This window comes from Solanum pennellii, chromosome 1, assembly GCF_001406875.1.
Source record: "Solanum pennellii chromosome 1, SPENNV200".
NCBI classification, from domain to species: Eukaryota; Viridiplantae; Streptophyta; class Magnoliopsida; order Solanales; family Solanaceae; genus Solanum; species Solanum pennellii.
In genome coordinates, this window is record NC_028637.1 from 97,204,361 (window position 1) to 97,221,118 (window position 16,758).

Below are 16,758 nucleotides of genomic sequence, written 5' to 3' on the forward strand. Positions count from 1 at the left end.
GAGAGTTACATTGTACTTGTGTCGGTTGAGGTAGCAGTTAAGTAGTTAACTTCTTTTAATTAGAATTGTAGAAGAACAAATCATTGCCTTCTCAACTTTTTTCCTAAAGCATAGCAACTGAAGTAAATACTAGTATATATTTTAACAAGTACCTAAGAGTAAATGTTTCGATAAATATGCAAGTGAAAGAAGCAATTATAGATAGACCTCTGCTAGGTGGGCGTCCAATATCATCTTCCGTTGCTTATTCGTGATTGATTTGGATTAGTGTCGTTAGAAAAGCTATTGTTGGATTTATTGTGTTTCACTAGGCAAAGTGGATAAATTGTTTTTGAAGGTCTCAACTGTGAAAAATTGTTGAAATTAGTATCCGAATGTTCGATATCAAATTTGAAGTGAAAAATAGGAAATGTCTCGTTAACTCTAGGTGAACGGCAAGAATTCGTAAGCAAGAGTTAACGAGACATTTCCTATTTTTCACCAGGATTGTGGCAAGTGATTTGCCACATGACAATTTATATTCAAAACCCAGATATAAGTGCATAATCCCTTAAAAGTGCAATTTGCTCTTCTTTTATCTTACGTTGATTTATTTTATGGTCGTACATTCTTGGAAGTTGGAGATTAATATGGTTTTCAATGGCTACATATTTTCTTATTCCAGTCCTTTTGTGAAATTTCGCTGTACCAGATTTAATATGGTGTTCATTCAACACTACAATATTAAAGTATTGAAAATATTTTTACGAGGTGCGTATATCTATTTATCAGGACTTCGTAATAGTTGGATACAATAAAAGCTCGTGTTTATTTGTCCCCTATACATCAAAAACTAGTTGCAGATATTCCTATTCAGAACAAGTATGAAGGCCTTTTCCATAAATATGTTTTACTATTTTAGAGCCTATTTGAAAATGTTCCCCAAAAATGATATAAAATTTTATGATCATCTTGGGTTGTATACTACAATTAAAGATTGCAGATATCTGAGAACTGTGGCTCTTTGTAATTCCCACTTACTAATAAATGAAGAGACAAAATAGTTCAACTAGAAAGAGGAAAGGCCAAATTTCCTATTAGCAAAAAAGGAACTCAACTTATGTTCTGTCGAGGCTTTGAATCCTCCCTAGCCAAAAAATTACAAACAATGGGTAAAAACAGCACTTAACTCAAAATTAATTGTTGCATTGCACGGCCCATGCTGTGTATATATACACTTCGTATGCATATATGTGTATGAGAAGAAGCAGCAACACTATCTCAATTACTTGGAACGTAGTCCAGGAATATTTTTCAATCCCATTTTCCCAAGAACAAGCTTTGGAATTGCTGGAGGGTTGTCAAGCCCCATAGTCCGACTAAACTCGTTTGCAAGTTCAACAAGTCTGTACTTGTCCTTACCGATAGACCTGTTGGAATTATAGTAACCAAGCCATGCCTGGTATGCAGATTCTTTGGTTTTCATTTCTATATGGGCTAACGCACGTTCCACCTACACAAGCATTTATGTCGCTATTACCAAAGAATGTTACTTAGAAAACCAAGAGAGAAAACCAAGGAATTAAACAACTTCAAGAACAGAATATACTCCACATTCAGCTTTGAGCTTCAGATTACGCCAAGCTACAAAGAAACATTGCTCACGCAAAGTTAATACCAACCTTTTTCTTGGCCTCTGGATCAAGCAGAGGTACAGGTGCCTTTGATACGGGCAAATCTTTAATTGTAGACAAGAAGAATTCCTCCCATGGAGCCAACAACAAAATGCCTTGTCCTTCTTTTCCTTTCCGTCCGGTTCTACCTAGACGATGGATGTACTGCTGTCTATCAGCTGGCACTCCAATCTACAAAAGAAAGGAGTCGACATAAGCCCACAGACACATGATATCCATTAGCAAGCAGATGAGAAGACAATATATCCATAAAAAATCTGTCTAGATGAACTGCTATAAATACTCTAGTAACAAAGTTTAAACACATATCAACCTTGGCTTGGTATAGAGATTTAAACACTAGACAGCACCAAGGACAATTGATATTGTCCAGATGACATCACATATGACCCAAATTGACAATACATACCTGTACAACTAAGGTAACATCTGGATAATCTACTCCACGAGCAGAAACATCCGAGGAAACTAGAATAAGACCTGTTGACTGGCGAAATTCATCTGAAACCCTTGTTCTATAGCTTTGTGGCTTACGAGAATGAATTTCCCGGACGTTTAAGTTAAGTTCACCAAGAAGTTCAGCAACGAGTTTTGTTACCATTGCAGTTGTGCAAAATACAAGAACCTGCACTCGGGAACCAGAATCAAAGTGTTGGTGACTTCTGCAAGTGATTGTTATTTGAACTTCCAGTTCAAAAATACCATAAATGATATATGACAAGTAAGCTATGGGAGACTTAGAGCCTGTTTGGGTCGGCTTATTTTATATGCTTTTAAGCACTTTTGTAGTGTTTGGTGAAGATAAAAAAAGTGCTTGTAAGAACATGTTTTTAAGTCAAAAGAACAAAAATAAGCCACAAGTTAGGATTTCTAACTTATGTCTTATGCTTACAAGCCATAAGTTTTGAGCCCATCCAAGCAGGCTCTTACTGTTCCTAGCAATTCAAAGAGCCAGATTGATAACATGAACCAGAAGAGCAGCATAATAAATGTGACTTTCCAAGAGTGTCACACTTTCCAGGTCTACTTTTCCTTGTCCCCCCTCAAGAAACCCAGAAAAGAAAATGCCTACGAATATCCTAATTTACAAGTAAAATACCTTATAGTTAACATCATCAGCAATGTGTTCTTTTAGTAGAGCATAAAGAAGGCAAAAGTGTGATTCTAGAGGAGAAACCAGATGCATCTGCTGAACCTGAAGAACACAAAGTATTAGAAAACAAGTCAGATCCAACAAAGGTATCAATCCTAGGAACTCCAATAAATAATCAAGACCTACTTGTGCATGTGTCTCTTCACTGCCTTCCTCAACAGTATTGATAAATTCGTGGTCTCTTTTCAAAGCAATATGACAAATTTGACGGACCTGCAAAGTCGGAGGTAAATTCATTTCCTTCTCTTTATACTACTTACTCCAGGAGAATAATTAAGAAAATACCTCCGGTGGAACTGTTGCAGAAAAGAGAAGTGTTTGGCGCTGTTTGGGAATAGCAGAGATGATTCTCTCAATTTCTTTACGGAATCCCATATCCAACAAATGATCGGCTTCATCAAGGACCAACACTTTAACACCCATCAACCGAGTAGCAAATCCTGCTGTATTCTCTACGTGATCTCTGAGTCTCCCAGGTGTCGCCACAAGTATCTGAGTCGCTTATTGGAAAACGTTAGTAATTATTTCCTTTTTGATAAGTGGCATTAGTAGTTATTTTTGGAAGTGAAAAGTCAATCAGTATCAATTATTTAAAGACAATATAGAGCAACATAAGAAAAGTTTTTTTTAAAAAAAAGAATAGGTAACCAAAAAAAAAAAAAAGTAGTTTTTGAAAGCATAGAAGCAAGAAAAACGTTCAAGTCTGTCATTAATTGATCATTAGTTAAACTGGCTTGCAGCTACACCCATTCTCGCTTGAAAGGAGAGTGGTAATCATGAATAACCAAATAAAAACATTTATTCTCAATGATAGGATGCACTGAGATGGTTAAAAAATTGGCCTTTTGACAGGCCATCTGTATCTTCTTTAATACTTGCCTGACACATTCTCCATAAAAAATTAATAAACAAGCCTTGCTCAGTCTGACAGATGCATACAAAAGATGAATTAAGACTAAGCTAAGAAGGTCAGCAACTATTGATCTAACAAAGGTGCTTTGCGAGGTCAATGGAATCAAAGAAGAGAAGCACTTCTAATATTCATCATGTAGGGCCTAATTTTCCCTTATAATAACCCCATGCCTGCAATGTTAAATCAAATACACAAGCATATCATTATTGTTGTAGATATATGGTGGTTGTACTAGATTATTGTATCCAACAGTTAAACAGAATAAAACCTCCTTTTTCGATTCGTCAAAAACTTAAGCTCGCCAAACATTTTACTAATGTTTCAGAGGTTTCATCTAAACGAATTTCTCCTTCTCAGCTAGCTGTTGCTTCATTTATCACAAGAACCATGTATATATTATTCATAAAGCAGGAACTTTATAATGAATAAACATAAAGTAATAACTACTACATCTGGCATGACTTCTGTACCCTTCTCAAAGAAATACTATATTTTATTTTTAAAATGGAGTCTCAAAGAAATAATTACCTGACATGGATTTGCTTGCATCCTTTTCTGCTCAAGTGCAAGCCGTGTTCCGCCTATAACAACTTGAACCCCAATTGAAGGGTGATATTTTAACAAGGTGTTGGCCTCGGCAGCTGCTTGAGTTGCAAGCTCCCGGGTAGGGCATATCACAAGCACCAGAATTGGTGGCCTCTTTTGATCACGGGTGTTGGGGGGTGATTTTACAACAACTTCAATTGAAGGAAGCTGAAATATAAGTACTAGAATGGTTTAGGCCAACGTGATATCAGAGATACCAGTCATTTTCTCGGATAAATTTTAAAATGACCATGAAAACTCTATATCAAATATTTGGAGAATCTTTAACATGACTAATTTAACAGAGTTGATATTTAATTAATTAAAAAGGATTAGGTTAACAGAATCCATTTCAAAGCCATAACTCAATCACAAAATAGGTGTTGAAGCTCTGCTTTCTGGTTTCTTAATAGGAAAGAAATTAACAAGTAAAAGGCAGCTGTGAACAAATGAGACAAGTTGACTATCAGAAAATCTAATAATCACTGAATGTTGCGTAACTGCAGTATACCTAAGATCTAAAGTTAAAAAATATCAAAAGGCAAAACCCATGACCCAAGATGGATACGAACTTTGTCCTCAATTATTATGTGTACTAAAATGTTTTAGCTTCCCTCTAGTTTTTCCATTTCTTGTTATATATAATGCTTTTTTCTTAAGTGTGAAGCGAAGTACGAAACAGCATATACTTTTATCAAAGAACAATAATTACCCAGCATATTGAGAAACACGTCATATAAAAGCAGAGAAATGTTGGGACTCAAAATTAGCAGACTATCACCACCTCTTTGTGCAACAAAAGAAATTTCATGTTTAAATATAATTTAACTTGTTAAAATTGGTTAAACAATTTTTAATAGTGAAATCACACCTGCATACAACTTGGTTGTTTCATGGCATACAACTAACTTTATTAATTTCTACGAAACTTAAAAAATGAAAAACTTTAACTAAAAACTTCAAAGGAAACGGAACACCAAAAAATAACAAACTAAACCAGAAAGAATTATTTTTTTTGTTTTAAGGGGACAAAATTATGGGGTTCAAACCCTTGTCTTTACATAGAGCAATTCTATTTTCTGAAGAACTTCAGGGAATAGTGGCTTTCACTTCTATTCATGTTCAACAAACCAAAAGAATGCATGTATTGGTAACATTACAACTAGAAGATACTCATCCTTCAATTCAAATAATGGTGTTGACATCAGTCCTGTTCCAAGAAATCTGGGATATAGGGGTGTTCAACTATACAAGTCACTATGAAAGTTATAAACTAGCAAGAAAATGGAATACAAATTAACAGGTGACATAAACGAGTATAAAATCCATTTGTTATATCAGTGATTGCGTGTGACGATTTTTTTCTTATTCATACATGAACATGTACTCTCTGATGGAAAAGACGTAGTGTTTTACCAAAAATGCTACAGTTTTCCCAGTGCCAGTCTTTGCCTTGGCCAGAACGTCCTTGCCTACCAAATACAATGGATTACAACAGGCACTGTCATCAATAACACATACAATAAATGAATAAGACAAAAAAAACAAAAAATCCTTGCAACAGAGAAGGCTGGGATAGCACTCTAATACATAGTATATTTCTGCATGTAGTTTCAGACTGGTTGAAGTAACACAACTGGACATATTATTTACAAAGCCATCAACCTCTATTACTAACTGATGAATGACATCTCAACTCACTATGCTTCTAGCTTCTGCAAAGTATAAAAACTCACCTTTTAGAATAATGGGAAGGGTTGCCTCCTGCACTACGGTCATCGTTTTGTATCCAGCATCTTTAACTCCTTTCAGAGACAAGGGAGAGAGAGGAAACTGATCAAACCTGCAGGGAAAAGGAAACAAATATTATCTAATATAATAAAGATAAATTGACAAAAAGAATTTAATTTACCTTCAGGTTACTTAAGAGCATGAAAACAATATTTCACTACAACTGCCTTGATAATTAGAAGTTCAACAGAAATTCCATCTAACTGGAAAATTTACCACATTTTTGGGCAAAATCCCTCTGATTGTGTAGAGTCAAGCAAAAAAGCCACTTTCAACTAATTGATGAAGTATCATTCATACGCTCAACCCCTTCATTAAGTTAGCCTATACATTGATTAAGCATATACAGTGTCTCTCTTCTTCCCGTAGTACTTGATGATAGCTAATCCACTAAATCTTCCTGGATTATCTTCTTTCTATGTTCATTTAACATATTCGCTAATAGCAACCTGCAACTATCACATATCTAAATCCTAACTCAGCGATTTAGAAGTACAGAATAACAACAATCCAAATCCACGTTGCTTTCTGGCAAAAGATTCACAAACCTCTGGATCATATATGTGAATGCTATAATTTGTTCATTATTCTAGCATCATGCTTGTAAGAGCTCGAGACAGCTATTCAAAAAAGATCCTAACTAGCATGCTGTGTGATACATAGTGAGATATGAGTTTATATATTACCTGGTTTCAGTGAGGTGGGAATCACTTTTTCCATGTGAGCTCGGGCTTGATGCCCGTGGACTGTCCTCCTCCAATGAGACCATCTTTTCATCCTCAACCTCATCGTCTTCATCAGATTCTTCACTTTCTTCCTCGCTGTCAATCAAATCTCGGAACCCCTTATAACCATTCTCCTCTTCCTCTTCATCATCCTCATTATCGGTATCATCTTCATCCAACAGCATGGAACTCCCTCGACCCATACCTGCCCCTTCTTTCCTCCCTAACCTACCACTACCACCTTGTGCTGCCATATCTCTACCATATCCACTACCAATCCTGCTTTTACCCCTATTGTCACTCGAACTTGCCATTTCACTTCCAAACCTCCCTCCCTTCCTTGGAAACGACTCTGTCCGATCCTGGCCTCCACTTCTTCTACCTTCACTTTCTCTCCCATTATCACTTCCAAACCTTCCTCCCTTCGAAAATGACTCCATACGATCTCGGCCTCCGCTTCTTCTACCCTCACTTCCACTCCTTACATCACTTCCAAATCTTCCTCCCCTTGAGGAGGACTCCTTTCGATCTCGACCACCATCACCTCTTCCACCCTCATATCTACTCCCCCTGTCATTTCCAAACCTCCCTTCATTTCTTGAATTCGACTGCATTCCACCTCGTCCCGCACCTCTTCCACCCGAATATTCACTTCCAAACCTTCCCCCATTCCTCGAATTCGACTGCATTGGGCCACCACCCCTCCTACCAGGTCCACTAAAATCATCATCTCTCCTTCTCTTTTCACCTCTATCTTCTCCACCATTGCGCCTATTACTAAATCTACCCCTACCCCTTTCCCTGTCGCCCTCATTATCATCACTCTCACTATACACCTGAGTTTTCGTAAACGAAGAATCAGACCTCAACCCACTCACCCAATCACTGAGTTCAGCTTCATCTTCAATCAAGCTCTTCGAAACTCGCACGTCAGCACCCGACCCGGGTCTTGGTCTCCCTGAACGGCTCGAGAACCTACGAAGCTCTTGTTCTTGAGCTGCTAAAATTGGAAACGCAATTGACCTATACTTTAGCTTGTGTGGAAACATTCTAGAAAAAGCTGGTATTGTTTTAGGCTTCAAAGTTGAATTGCATTTCATGGTGGGAAAATGGGTAAGTGGGAATGTAGGATTGAAGAAACGAAGCTGTGGTAATAACTTGAGCGGCATGGAAAATGGAGAAAAATATAAAGTGGGGAGAAATTAGGGCTTTTTTAAAGAAGAAGAAGAGGAATTGAGGATAGGGTTTTTTAGGGTTTAAGCCCTATTTGCCCTCTTTCTGAGGGTTTAAGGGTAAAACGTTTGATTTTGTGGGAGGGAGATATTTGTATGTCAGACTACACGACGTCTAGTAACTGTATTTGAAAAACAAGATAAATTTCCGTCACAAGTACTTGGCATTTGGTGTTAATATTCGATTTGATCCTCGCCCGAAACTTTTCGGCTTGAATTCGGATTTACTTTGTTAGAACTATGATTTTCAATATTTTTTGGACACGATTTTATAAACTGCTACCTTAAATACAAATGCAATTACGAAAAAATCAGGAACAAATTAAACGACTACATGCCCATGATTAACTAAATATTACTTGTTTAGGTTAGATATTCTGGCAACTCATCAAATATCTAATGGATGATCTGATCATTGGAAGAAAAAGAATTAAAATGAATAAAAGGATGTCTGAGACATTCAAATTTCAATTGTGAAGAAACAGCAAGTAACATATTGGAGTTTTACTAGGTAAAAAGAACAATGAATTACAACTGATAAATATTAGCTGAATAAAACTGCATGTAGAGTTTGACATCATATACATTTTTACTTTTCTCCATCTCGAACTTGAAGTCAAGGTGTCTAGCTGTTTATCTTGTGTTTTTGTACAGTGTATCAATGTTGTTCTGCAATTTCAATGTTAGTTATGTGTCAGCAATAAACAAGAGAGTGGCTTCCAACTTGAAACAAAACTTCTCTTAGAAAGCACTCGACTTTTCGCTATTATGGGCATTCTAACTTGGGAGAAGCAGAGTAGCAAACCTGGTAGTATTTGAGAAACTGGGCTCTCTTTTTCTTGTGAGTCGGGGTTATAAGTTCACGCTCCATGTCAAATGGTACAGGGTCAAGGTGCACAGCTTTGATAAATTCAAAGCCTTTCAACTGTAAACAGAATCACACATTCAATAATTCAAAACCAATGAAACGGTCATTCTGTGTAGAACTCTGCTGTATATATGTAGATACAGGAGAAGGAATGACCTTTTTTTCCTTAGCAATATTGGTTAGTTCTGATAGGATATATGCTTTTGCCTTTGGGTTCTCACATATAGTATCGAAATCCCCAGTCATTCCATTCTCATTGGCCCAGGAACGAAGAGCTTCCATATTGGGATTCACGACAGCAACAAGAAATGACTCATAGCTACTACCGTAGATCCATATCTGTTTCAAATGGACAGAAAAAGTCGTTCAGATAAAATGCGGTGCTGCTACTATATGTAGAGTGGACTTGATCATTTAATATTGAAGTATAAAAGAAACATAATTTAAGAGGGGTGAGAGTAATATTCAAGACATCTGTAAAAATAAAAGAAACATACTGAATCCACACTAGAGGCAAGAGAATAAATGCCCTCCAGATTCTCAACGGCAACATATTCTCCTTGGGAGAGCTTGAAAATGTTTTTCTTGCGGTCAATAATTTTCATGCTCCCATCCGGCTGCCATTCACCGACATCACCTGTTGCAAGTTTATACAGTAAGCAAATGGCAAGGTATCCAAAAACCAAGACTTTGGGTTGAGAACACAGATATATGTCAAGTCAGACCTGTGTGGAACCATCCATCAACCAACACCTCCTTGGTGAGGTCTTCACGCTTATAGTATCCTGAGAATAAACACTTTCCTCTTATGCATATCTCTCCACGAGGGGTATCTCCAAGGGCATCGTACCCCATTTCAGGAACAGACTCTAGGCACACATCTATAATTGGTAAAGGAGGACCAACAGTGCCAACCATTGCCAGTTCATCTGGTCTTGCAACAAATGAGCCTGCACAGGTCTCCGTTAAACCTACAGCACATACAGCGAAGTTAGAGTTGGTTCACAACTAGTGCCTAGTGAATTATTACTTGAATAATTAGGAAAATCCTTTGCAAGAAGAAGATGTTTGATAAGTAATAATAAGTACCATATCCTTGAAGAACATTAGCGCATGTTACAACTCGTAAATAGGTTTCAACAGTGGAAGAGAGAGGTGCTGCTCCCGATAGAATGAGACGCAAGTTTCCTCCTAAACCCTCCTTCACCTAAATCAGTAATCATCTCATAAGGCATTAGCAAGTCACTTCGAAAAACTGTTGTTTGTGATACCAAAAAGATGGAGAAACAAAGATGAAAAAAAGAAGCTGTTAAGAAAGCTACCTTGTTGAAAATTATTTTATCAAAAATAGGAGCTGCCTCTGAGTGCCTATACCCTTTGCTCATGTTACCCAATTTGCTGCAAGAAATATGTTGTGCGTTAGAAGCGAATCCAAGAATTGAGCACATGAGTTCCAAGCTCAGAAGTATATCACAAGACATTTGATTTATTGAGTTCAAACTCTACTATTTGTACTTATTTAATGGATTTTTTAACACACCTACAGAGTCTGAGCCAAATCAATTGTGTCAAAATGAACATACATCCTGAACTACATCCACTGCTGTTATCCTTGATTATTAAACTAACGAAATAGCTCTTAGTAATATTTCCAATGTAGCATGACATATCCATTGAACAGTCCTAATTTGCATATGTCGTAACTCATCTGAGAGGTGTATTATGCACATTAACAATTTTACACAGCAAAGAGTCTCCACTGTTTACATACATATAATACCTATGCACTCATATGAGTTATACAGGTATATATGCTACAGTCGAAAAAGCTTTTTATCATGGCAAAGATCCTAATCATGACGATGTCCTAACAGACGAAAGACCTCCATGAGTATCAGATGGCTAAGTAACCACATGCGCAGACATGGACTCAATGACAGCAAACTGAAAAAGCCATCAACAAAAAAAGGCTTCTACCATTTAAGTATCATTATGTTTGTTCCATATTAAGGAAAATAGTGCAGATGGAATTAGTACATTTCAACGATTGACTTCTATTTTTTCCTTGCAAACAAGATCAATGGGCACTTACTAGTTATAAGTAAAATTAAATAGTTTGTGTTTAAGGAAACCAGCACATGAAATCTTCTCCACCAAACCTGAAAGTGGAATAACCGTTTAAGAATATTAGTTGAATTGTGCAAAACAATGCAAGAACCTCGCACTAGGAATATTCATTATAAGATGATAGCATATTTGCAATAGAAAAAAGAGAAGACTTTCATGAAGCAATTAAAAGGGCACGGTTCTATGGCAGTTGAAGAAAACGTTTCTGTTAAAATCATGTATCCATGGGTCTCAATACTCATTGTTTTCTGTATTTTTATCTAAGAACTCTATCTTAGTAGAATGAAGAACATTAAGCCCATGTAAAACACGATGCAGCTCTGTTAGCTTCTGGCTTTCACCTGAATAAATCCTATCCAGCACACGCGGAACTGAACAAAATACAGTTGGCTTTAGCTCTTTGATGTCATCAATCAATTGTTTAACATCCTGAAGATTCCATCAATAAAGCGTCATTATTTTCAAGTATATGGAACCAAAAAGTAATCCACCATGTTTCTTTACTTACCTTATGCCAAAAACCAACTGAGGCACCTTTAGAAATGAATAATTCTTCAATGACTCGATCAAATATGTGTGCTAAAGGAAGGTATGATAAATATACATCCTTATCAGTGAACTGCATATCACAGAGGGGTCAGTAAATGGAACACGCCTAAATGAAATATATATGAAAAAGTTGAATAACAAAAATCCATCTGAAACATAACAGTAAACTCAGGATATAAATGTTGGGTATGTAGCAAGAATTGATGGGAAATAGAGGGAAAAAGAGGAATTTGAAAAGTTTAGAACTTGAAAGGTTGGGAACTTGAAAAGTCCTCTAATGCTTTATTGAAAAAGGCAATAGTCCTTCATCGGTAATGGAAATGAAAATAGGAGAGTTTAAATAAATAAACACTCCTATTAATTGTTAAAAGGGTTGGAAAGAGGGACCCCCCTCGCGCCGTCGTCGCTCGCTCGCTTGGGCTTTGGCAAATGATCGATCGAGAGATAATTTTTTGGACAAAATTTATTTTAATTATTTATTAATTAATTTAAATGGCCAAAAATTATTTTCAATAAATTAGTTGATAACAGAATTTAACCGAAATGTTTTCAATATTTTTAGTTAACCCGACCCGACTCAGATCCGCGTGAGTGACCCGTTTTAAATTCCGTTATATTCAAAATTTCCCGCCATGACTGTTCTGAAAGGTTGCAACTTTCAGGAACAGTCAATACCATTTGAAAGTTTGCAACCTTTCATTAATGGTCGTGTCAATTCTGAAAGGGTAGCAACCTTTCAGAATATATTATTCTTGCCTATAAATATCATTCAGTCTTCAGAATTTTTACTAACGATTTTTCTGATCTTCCTTCTTCTTAAAAAAACACATATATTTCTTCGTGTACTTTCCTGCTGTGGATTGATTCGCTGACAGTAGAGTTTTTGGTATCTATACTCTACTGATTAAGATCATTTTACCCTGGGAGGTTATATTCCAAATCAAACCTCGGATACTAGAGGGGAATAATTTCCTTAAGGGGACACTGTGAATTCAGTGGACTTGATTTTCTTCCTGAATTTTTAAAAAAGAGTATTCTAGATTCTGGTAAGTTTTACAGATTACATTATTTTTTACAAATAAATTTCTGTTCATCTTATTTACTGGTTCTAAAAATCTCAGTTACTTCGTGTTTCTGAATGATTTATTACAACCAGTAATTTCTGATTTTCTTAACACAGATTGTCAACAATAAATATCTATGAAACTTCTACATTCATAGATCATGACTGACACCCTGAAGAAATTCTTACTTAAGACCTTCATAACTTTTTACTGTCATGGAAGACAGAACAAGGGCAATCAATTTTACCTCTTCACCCACGGTCTCCATATGGTGGTTCACTCCAGATATAAGAGATAGAATGCTCTCATTGGAAATCATGACACCCTTTGGGTCACCAGTTGTTCCACTTGTATACATGATTGTACATATATCTGTCTTTTTTTTAGCTGGAAGATCAATTTTTTCTTGCATTCCCTGTAAATTAGTTCTGAATATCAATCTAAACTACAGAAAATGGAAGAGGAAAATAAGTTGCATAAATTAATTTTCCAAGGTTAGTTCCAATAATAGTATATATGGAACATTCTATTAGCTGACAACTGATATATATGCAAAGGTTTAATAACCCAAAGAGGAATAGGAGTTAATTATATATATATGAAGATATGTCATGAGATAAAACTATGGATTGCGAAAATGCATTGGATATAATTTGTTTTCAGATATAATATAAGAAGATGAGCCAGTTCCCAAAAAATGGTTGAAGTGAATTGGATTCAGGCCTATGTTGAAACTGATCTAGGGTTAATGTCTTGAGCATTTTTCTGCCCTTTCTATGTGGTACAGGCATGACACTGCAGCTATAATTTCATACAAATGACAAACCCCATTGAGACATGCTGCTTTCACAATGATGGTCATAGTTCGAATGTGAATTAGAACAAAAAGGACAGAAACACTGTTGAAATTGGTTTTAGTAAACTTCTCTTGTGTGACTTACTTACTACTTAGTCACCAAAAGTTATTATGAATGATAAGAGCAAGGCAATAAAAAATCCAATAAGAATCCATTAAGTGAAGAATGTTTCTCGCGATAGTCGAAAAAAAGAGGAAGACATGACTTTAACAGTAAATCCAAGTAACCTACCAACAACAGGAACTCATCCCAAGAATATAACTTCAGATCAAAATTTCCAGCCATGTCTTTCTGTTCCTGTGTGACCTTACCAAAGCTTATGAGACCTACATAAAGGAGTGACAAACTTAGCACCTTCAAATGGATCATTTCTCTAATAGTAAGAAGTTAAAACAGTAGTTACTTACTTTTCAGGAACTTTCCAGCATTAGGAAAAGCTTTCAGCACCTAAAACGTAAATAGTCAGTTGCTGGTGGAATGAACTTCGGGCAGATGAAGAAAAAGATTGGAGACAAGTAGACTAATGAAATGGATCAAATTTCAAGTAAAGTTTCAAGATGTAGTGTGATCATTCTTACCTCAGAAATTTTAGTTTCCTCTGCAAAAGCAACAGAAACTTCTGCATGGCAAATGATATACTCTGCTGCACCAGCACCTGAAGCCATAATAATGCTCCAATAATGAGTTGGAACATTTATATATTGGAAAAGCAAATGCATATATTAATTACGCTCTAGCTATTATAATGCTCATCTTGCATTTCACTCAAAATACTTTTTTATGTGTAGTTTAGACTGATCCGAATAAATCAAATCTGACAAAAATGTCGTGAAGCATTGGTAACATACTTTTCTTGTAGCTGTGATGCTATGTCCTAAAAACATTTAACATTCTGGAGAGGTGACACGCTTACCTAGAGTATCATATAAGGGGACACAATAAAGACCAAGAGCATTGCAGGCCTGCACAAAAAGAAAACGCCATTTTGCTTACTTTACTTATTGGACACCATATACTAAGCTGATGTACAATATGAAAAAATAACAAATATTCTTAAGATCATAAAGAATGTTTCTGAGATTAGTTGAGACAACGCCGTTATCCAATTTATATTCTTAAAAGATTTATGGTGTAATGAAATTAAAGTATATTAGGGAGTTAGTTAAATACCTGCATGCTTATTACCCAGTTCGAGCAATTGGCCCCGTATATACCACATTTTCCACCCTGTATATAAGCAATCAGATAAAACCTCATTAGATAACAGAATTGAATCCATGGTTCTGACAAAACTGCATCTATTTCTCTAACACTTTGAAGGAATGTTCAGTACGCTTGTTAAAACATATGAAACGTAAACTAGATTACTAAAGCATCACGAGAAAAATCTGCTTGATTTTACAGTATGAAAGTCTTACTTGCTTAACACCGCAGACACGCATAGAAGCTCCAACTTTTAACACAAGATCATACACCTCCCTATAAGTTAACCAAATGTATTTACCTGCCTACAAATTAAATTAGACACAAAGGTCAAAAACCTGAGCTTAAGAAAACGGAAATGTGCATTATTTTGCTCAAAGAATTTGTACTAAATATGTATATACCTGACCATGAGACATTTCCCGCTCACCTAACATTCGGTTATCTGGAAATTTTCTGACAGACTCACTGCACATCACCATAACAATAAGAAAAGTTTAGATTATAAAAAATGAAACTCTTAGAAGATAAAGGTTCAATTAGGTATGTATATACTTATAGGATTAACTTATAATCACTTGACCATTTAAACTCTCAAACATTGAACAGGGATGTGTATTGAGGTAAGTGGAAATATTAATGGAGAAAGATATACTCTGCTAGAGTTGATTGATACTAATACAAGTTAAAATCACTTTTTTATTGAAAAATATTAAAATTAAGAATAAAAAAAATGACTTTTTGAGATAATAAACTTAGTTGAAATAAAAATCTAACTCATTTTGTTTGGTGAAAAAATGAAAAAGAGGAAACACTAGGCAATTTCATGAAAATAGGAGAAACTGAGAAAAAATCACGCCGTTACGGCTTTTCGTTATTGGCAGCTCATATACATTTTGGGAGCTTCCAGCATTATATTGACGCTAAAAATTGTTTTTTTTTAAAGTTAATTTATCTTTTTGATTTATTTATTTGAAAAATATTTTTAATAAAAAAATTGTCTTTGACTAATTCTTATAAAGTACTTTTGATGCACTTTTAATATTAAAATAATTTTATAGAGATAAATTATTTTAAATATCTATTATAAAATTTTATTTTTATTTTAATCAAATTAAAATGTTTTCAAATTTTAATCAATATTACATAAAAAAAATATTAATATAATATTAACATATTTGTTCAAATATAATAAAAAAAAAACAAAGTAAAATAAATTTAAAAATCATTTCATAAGTTAAATCACCACATACGAAAAATTCACCTCAAAATAAATTAAGGAGCATATGATAAACAGGTATATCTTGAAATAAAATAAATAATTTTAAACTTCTACTTTTACTTTTTTTTTTTTTAAGATGCAGAAATTTTTAGATTATTTCCGAAACCAATAACTAAATATTTTTTGGGTGCATTGTGTGGTGTTGTAAATGTACTGACCAGAAAATATCCCAGCAACTTTGAAGGGATTGAGATAAAGGCCTAAAACCATCTTTGGCTAACACATTACGATAAACAGGGCCTCTTGACGGCCTTCCATTTGATCTCACTTCTTTAGCTTTTTCAACTTCAACTACATATAGCTTCTTTTGATCCTCCATTTTTTTTTTAATCTCCACAAGCTTATGAATAATTAAAACTTTGCTTTATTTATATAAAAGAGTTAGTACTAACAATTTAATTGTTATAAGAAATGGAGCACGCAAGCTTCCATTTATTGGTGGCCAGTTAATGGGATGTAGTTGGTTTCATCAACTAACCTTCAACAAGCTTTTTTGACTTTCTGTTTTTAGTTATGTAATTAATGGACTTATCACAAGACATGACTCAAGGATTGGGAAAAAAAAGAAAACAAAAGAATATTATAACCTCTCTCTATTGGTAAACAAACTTATTTATGGTTCATAAATTGATCAAGTAAAGTTAACAGAAAATATTGTACTTGATAAAAAATAACGTGTGTTATTTTGCTCTTCGTCTCAAATTAACTGTCATGATTATTTATTTTTTATATATAT

The 16,758-nt window shown here is 35.1% G+C and overlaps 2 protein-coding genes across 2 annotated transcripts; both read right to left on the bottom strand.

Annotated features, from left to right (window-relative positions):
• Positions 1-1,002: 1,002 nt before the first annotated feature.
• On the bottom strand, positions 1,003-8,193 carry LOC107004484 (DEAD-box ATP-dependent RNA helicase 31-like). Its single transcript, XM_015202692.2, has 10 exons — positions 6,802-8,193; positions 6,061-6,167; positions 5,741-5,796; positions 4,268-4,492; positions 3,112-3,318; positions 2,953-3,039; positions 2,773-2,868; positions 2,083-2,298; positions 1,662-1,844; positions 1,003-1,492 (listed from the first exon to the last, which is right to left on the bottom strand). The coding sequence occupies exons 1-10, from the start codon at positions 8,007-8,009 to the stop codon at positions 1,265-1,267; spliced, it is 2,613 nt and encodes an 870-aa protein (XP_015058178.1). The 5' UTR covers positions 8,010-8,193; the 3' UTR covers positions 1,003-1,264.
• A 294-nt stretch (positions 8,194-8,487) lies between these two features.
• On the bottom strand, positions 8,488-16,401 carry LOC107004496 (long chain acyl-CoA synthetase 4-like). Its single transcript, XM_015202702.2, has 19 exons — positions 16,181-16,401; positions 15,145-15,208; positions 14,956-15,045; positions 14,708-14,764; positions 14,451-14,499; positions 14,116-14,192; positions 13,945-13,984; positions 13,769-13,863; positions 12,928-13,095; positions 11,576-11,686; positions 11,409-11,496; positions 11,033-11,099; positions 10,263-10,338; positions 10,030-10,147; positions 9,666-9,911; positions 9,438-9,577; positions 9,097-9,279; positions 8,878-8,997; positions 8,488-8,741 (listed from the first exon to the last, which is right to left on the bottom strand). The coding sequence occupies exons 1-19, from the start codon at positions 16,339-16,341 to the stop codon at positions 8,706-8,708; spliced, it is 1,986 nt and encodes a 661-aa protein (XP_015058188.1). The 5' UTR covers positions 16,342-16,401; the 3' UTR covers positions 8,488-8,705.
• Between the last annotated feature and the right edge of the window lie 357 nt (positions 16,402-16,758).

Coding starts and splice junctions, on each gene's coding strand:
- LOC107004484 (XM_015202692.2), bottom strand. CDS start 8,009: ATGCCGCTCAAGTTATTACCACAGCTTCGTTTCTTCAATCCTACATTC. Junction 3,319..4,267: donor TGCAAGCAAATCCATGTCAG/GTAATTATTTCT, acceptor TAAGCGACTCAG/ATACTTGTGGCGACACCTGG. Junction 2,869..2,952: donor GTGAAGAGACACATGCACAA/GTAGGTCTTGAT, acceptor TGTGTTCTTCAG/GTTCAGCAGATGCATCTGGT.
- LOC107004496 (XM_015202702.2), bottom strand. CDS start 16,341: ATGGAGGATCAAAAGAAGCTATATGTAGTTGAAGTTGAAAAAGCTAAA. Junction 13,985..14,115: donor AGGAAACTAAAATTTCTGAG/GTAAGAATGATC, acceptor TTTACGTTTTAG/GTGCTGAAAGCTTTTCCTAA. Junction 8,742..8,877: donor AGTTTCTCAAATACTACCAG/GTTTGCTACTCT, acceptor TTGAAATTGCAG/AACAACATTGATACACTGTA.